This window comes from Saccostrea cucullata, unplaced genomic scaffold (assembly GCF_032062105.1).
Source record: "Saccostrea cucullata isolate Sc308-1 unplaced genomic scaffold, CSIRO_AGI_Scuc_v1 ctg194, whole genome shotgun sequence".
Classification (NCBI taxonomy): Eukaryota; Metazoa; Mollusca; class Bivalvia; order Ostreida; family Ostreidae; genus Saccostrea; species Saccostrea cuccullata.
Genome location: NW_026939778.1, coordinates 925613 through 931494, shown reverse-complemented (window position 1 = coordinate 931494; position 5882 = coordinate 925613). Strand labels below are relative to the sequence as shown.

General features: G+C 34.2%; 1 protein-coding gene across 1 annotated transcript; it reads left to right on the top strand.

Annotated features, from left to right (window-relative positions):
* Window positions 1-2513: 2513 nt before the first annotated feature.
* Window positions 2514-4950, top strand: LOC134253958 (uncharacterized; the record flags this gene model as incomplete). Its single annotated transcript, XM_062736534.1, has 3 exons — window positions 2514-3837; window positions 4252-4402; window positions 4557-4950. Coding segments are annotated over 3 exons (1869 nt in total), but the record flags the coding sequence as incomplete, so codon positions are not given.
* Window positions 4951-5882: the final 932 nt, after the last annotated feature.

Genomic DNA, 5882 nt, shown 5'->3' with positions numbered 1-5882 from the left:
TTAATCAATAACTGGCCCACATTACTCAGTTACATATCGAACAAACCCGAAAGATTGATACATGCTCCTTTCTGAAAAATATTTCAATATTCTAATATTTGGGAATTGTCATTTTTTTATTTTTGGACTAATACCGTCACTTTCAAGAATCGGAGCAAAATATTTCCTGCTGGGACATGATAGAGAAAGGACCAATACGTTATCCATACCTTCATTTTTCGTAAATTTCGGTAAAAAAGTTTGGGAAAAAATTCCCCAGGCAAATGTAAAATAGCCTGAGGGATCTTGAAACCTGTGAGACTTGCAGGAAATTCTTTAATCAATTCCTGGTCCAGATAATTCAGTCACATAATAAACAGTCGCACAAGATTGATAACATGCTCCTTTCTGAAAAATATTTCAACATTCTAATTTTTGGGAATTGTCATTTTCTTCTTTTGGACGAATTCCGTAACTTTGAAGAATCGGAGCAGAATGTTTCCTGCTTGGACATGATAGAAGAAGGACCAATACGTTATCGATACACTGACTTTTCATGTATTTTTTGCAGTAAAAAGGTTGGAAAGAAATGCCCCGGGGCAAATGGAAAATAGCCTAAGGGACCTTGAAAACTGTGAGACTTGCTGGCCCAGATAACTCAGTCACTAATCAAACAAACCCAAAAGATGAATACATGCTTCTTTCTTAAAAAATATTTCAACATTCTAATTTTGGGGAATTGTCATTTTTTATTTTTGGAACAATAAAGTCGATTTGAAAAATTGGAGGAAAATGTTTCCTGCTGGGATTATGATAGAGAAAGGACCATTGCTTATCCATACCCTTACTTTTCATGTATTTCTTGCAGTATAAAAGTTGGAAAGAAATGCCCGGGAAAATAGCCTGAGCAATCTTGAGAACTGTGAGACTTGCAGAAAATTCTTCAATCAATTCCTTGCCCAGATAACTCAGTTACATATCAAAAAACCGAAAAGATTAATACATGCTCCTTTCTGAAAAATATTTAAATATGAACCGTCCCATGTGAAAAGGGCCCTTATTGGTATTACGTCATAATTGAGAAAAAACGTCGCCAAAAATTAACGTCATAGTTTGCAAAGATTAATTTGACGTCTGCAGAAATAAGAAGAAAATGAGAATGCCACAGTGTCAGTGATGGACTTTTTAGAGGTAATATTAATAATTAGAAAAAGAAACTATGTTTATAATAATTACAGAAAGATATTTTGCTGAAAATATTTAATTACTAGCTGAATAAATTCCTGGATCCCCACCTGTGACATAATAAATTCACGAAGCAATGCGGCAATATTTACATTCAAATAAAAGATCGCACTACAGCTGTACAGTGCTATTTACCGTAAACAACATTATCAGATACATGTATGCAGAAATACGCTTACATGTAATTGCATTATATAAACTGACTTGAATAAAATGATCACTTTATTATAATCAAATTTGTCCGGTTGTTTGTTATAATCTTGTTTACATCCGTACATGTACATCATGTTGACAGCACTGGTTGACTGGAGGACAATAACTTGCAAATTTTTCAATGCATTGTTACGTATAATTAAAAAAAATAATTAAAAAAAATGTCTTTATATACAGGTCATTTTCAACCATCATAATTAACTACTTAGCCGTACCTGTACGTGGTGGTCAAAACATTATCGAGATTTTAGAATTTCGTGCACGATGCATTATAAGAGTTACGTCCCGCAAGTGTCAAGGTCAGCGTTATGTTAGTTAACAGACTTTTAGAGTTATTCCCCGTTAATGTCGAATGATGAAGGTGTACCACGATGAGTAAAGTATTTATTTAATTTACATATTATAGACACCTTGAAGTCTGCCATGTGATCGATAAAGGTGTTTGATTATAAGTTGTTTTTTTTTTTTTTGGTGTTTTTTTTTCAAAATTTTTAAATCTGAAAAAACCGATAAATCAATGACAAATAAATTTAACGCATAAAATGAAAAGAAAAGGCCTAAAGAAAAAGAAGAAAAAAAAGAAAACGAGAAACGCTATTTGATTTTTTTTATTTTGACCTACGAAAGTGGAAACTAAATCATGGAAAGATTCTAATTCTTAGGTAGAAATATATTTTGAATAAGAGGTGTATTTTAGAAGTGTAAAAATTACTTTAAAATACACAACAAAATTGCATTATAAATTCTTACCTTGAATTTAGGCCTATCGGCAAATAAAATTGCAAATAGTATCAATATTTATTTCGGGTTCTACTGCATACAATCCACATACTAGTATTTTGTAGATATATTTACATCTAGATAGCCATTGCTTTTGATTAAATTGTTTAAGATAAATAGCAAATAGTTTATTTTTCAAATAGAAATAATATTTCCCTGTCCTATTTTTTTTGGGGGGGGGGGGCAAAATTCTAAACCAATTAAAATTAGGGAGGGTATCATTTTGTAAACACACATATACTGTTTCTCTATCTTTCTCTCATTTTAGTTTCAACGAAATCAATATTTTTCAACAGATAACTGATGAGCTTCACAGGGAATATTTCCCTTCTGCACAAACAAGTTTGCTTGACCGTGATAGTTCGGATGATGAGGAATATTCATCTGACAGTGAGAGTGATGATATGAACAAAAATGATATTCATGACAGATGTCAGCTTTATGCCTGCCAAACTAATACGACAGAAAGCAAGTCTGAAGATGTCTCAATGTCTGATTTGGAGCAAATAGTTAGAGAAAAGGTTAATGATGGTTGTCATTGTCAAATGAAATGTATTTCAAACTTAAGTTTTGAGGAGATTTTGGGGCATATATGTTGCATGAAAGAACTTTCAAATGAGGAGAGAGATATGCATCTTATGGGGAAGCTGAAATGTAGTGGCACCGGGGATGATTCTGGTAAACAAATCAAAAGACAAAGATATTACAACTTTGATGACAGAGAGATTTGTAAAGACGCATTTCTTTTCATTCATGCCATTGGGGAAAAATACCTCAAAAACTTAGTAAGACACATGAAAACCAACGGCATCAGGCCACGGATACACGGGAATACTGGGAAAACACCGCACAATGCCCTGAAATATGACGATACACAGTATGTTGTAAGCTTTATTCAGAGATATGCTGAGGAACACGGCCTTCCAATGCCAGCAGCTCCAAGAGGTAGGGATACTGAACCACCAATTTTCTTACCTTGCTCTCTCACCAAGAAGGATCTGCACGCAAGTTATTCTGAAGCATGCAGCACTTCAGATTTACGATGTGTGAAGTTGTCCTCTTTTTATGCCATATGGTCTACGTGCCTGCCCAGCATCCAGATTGCCACACCGAGGACAGATGTATGTAGTACATGTGAGCATCATAGAGTTAAAATCATGTATGCACACACTGAAAATGAAAAGCTGGATGCCACACGGCTATTCACAGAGCATCTCAATAAAGCAGAAAGAGAACATAAACATTACATTAAATGCATCGAAGAAGCAAGGATAGAACACCGGAATTTATTCCTAGAAAATGCTCCACATGTAGCTTGTTCCACGGAATATGTAAAGTCTCATTACACGTTTGATTTCGCTCAAAATGTAACTGTTCCACACCATTCTAGGCAAGTTGGACCTCTTTTCTTTGAAACACCAAGAAAAATACAAATATTTGGAATTTGTATGGAAGGATCCAGTACCCAGTACAACTACCTCCTTGATGAGGACAAGACAATAGGGAAAGATGGCAAGAGTACACATGGACCAAATACCGTTTTGAGTATCCTTCACCATCATTTTCAAGAGTTCGGGTTTGGGGAGAAATCTGCGGTACTACATTGTGACAATTGCGGAGGTATATTCTCTTACACCTAAATTTTATGTGTTTGCTTTTATTATTTTTTTTTCAAAGATCTGTGTGAAATTACTAAAGGAATCACTGTCTAGTTAGTATAGTATGCCAATGCATCATTAATAGTAATAAAAGTGTAGATTTAGATTTTAAAGATGTAGACTAATATATTTAATGTACACGAGGACTTCCATGCCAATTTCAATAGTCCTCGACAATTGACTTTAAACAAAGCGAGCCGAACGAGATTTACATGAATTTGGCCTCCTTAGCTCAGGACTAACCTATCAATCTGCCTCATTTACATTCCAGTAGAATTATTTAGAAATAAATTCCACTAGCTTTGAAAGAATTAACACAAAGAAAAAAAATAAAAATTATACGTATCAGCTTTTAATTTAATTTGATTTATTTCAGGACAGAACAAAAACAGATACACCAAAGGATACTTACTTTGGCGAGTCATGGTTGGACTACACTGGGCCATTGAGTTAAACATGCAAGTTCCTGGGCACACCAAATGCCAAGTTGATGCAGGCTTTGCACAGATCAAAAAGAAATATCGAAGGTAATTTGAGTTACTTATTTTAAAAAAAAAAGTTTTTTGAATATAGACTAGATGCATTATTTTTTTTTTTTGGAATATAGACTAGATGCCTTATTTTTTTTAATATAGACTAGATGCGTTATATGAATCACGGCTCATTTTCAAACCATTTTAGGGCAGATTGTGACACAATAGAGCATCTCGCTGAAGTAGTTAACAAATCTTCTCATGGCAATAAAGCTGTAATCGTACAGGACAGGAACCTGGCTTATTACAACTGGAAGGAGTTTGTGAAAAATCACTTCAAACTAATAAAAGGTATAAGAAAATTCCACCATTTTCGGATTTCAGCTTTGCAAACAGGAGTTGTCTTTTGCAAAACAGATGTAGATAGCCAAGAGGTCCCTATTGCCTTAACAGATAAAGATGCGCCTGGGGATTTTCCACAGAAAATATTACCGGGAGGTTTAAGCAGAGAAAGGCAGTCATATTTGTTTAAACACATCAGGCCATATGTCAGACCAGAGTTCAGGGATGTTACATGCCCCCCATTATTAAACGAAGAATGACATTTGGAGGTTCCTCGACGTCACTTTTTCTGCGACGTCACTATGAAGTCAACGTCAAAGTTGTCATTTTGAGAGTTAATAAATTTGTTCATAATTCATACATTTTTTGGAATTTCTGATTCAAGCTTTGGAATTTTGTATTTTAGAAGAAGTACTATTAAAATCACTCAAAAATCAAATTTTCATAAAAATGACCTTAAGGGCCCTTTTTGCATGGGACGGCTCATATAATAATTTTTGGGAATTGTAATTTTTTTTTTTTTTATTTGGATCAATACGGTCATTTTGAAAAATCGGAGCAAAAATTTTCCTGCTGGGATATGATAGAGAAACAACCAATACGTAATCCATACCCTCATTTTTCATGCTTTTCTTACAGTAAAAAAGTTTGGAAAAAATGCCCCAGGGTAAATTGAAAATAGCCTGGGGATCTTAAAAACTGTGACACTTGCAGAAAATTCTTTGATCAATTCCTGGTCCAGATAACTCAGTTACAGAATAAACAACCCCAATACATGCTCCTTTCTAAAAAATATTTCAAAATTCTAATTTTTGGGAATTGTCATTTTTTATTTTTGGACAAATACCGTCACTTTCAAGAATCGGAGCAGAATGCTTCCTGCTGGGACATGATAGAGAAAGGACCATTGCATTATCCATACCTTCACTTTTCATGTATTTCTTGCAGTAAAAAAGTTGAAAAGAAATGCCCCGGGGCAAATGGAAAATAGCCTGAGGTTTCTTGAAAACTTTGAGACTTGCAGGAAATTCTTTAATCAATTCCTGGCCCAGATAACTCAGTTACATAATATACAGTCCTACAAGCAATACATTCTCCTTTCTGAATATAAAATATTTCAAAATTCTAATTTTTGGGAATTGTCATTTTTTATTTTTGGACAAATACCGTCACTTTCAAGAATCGGAGCAGA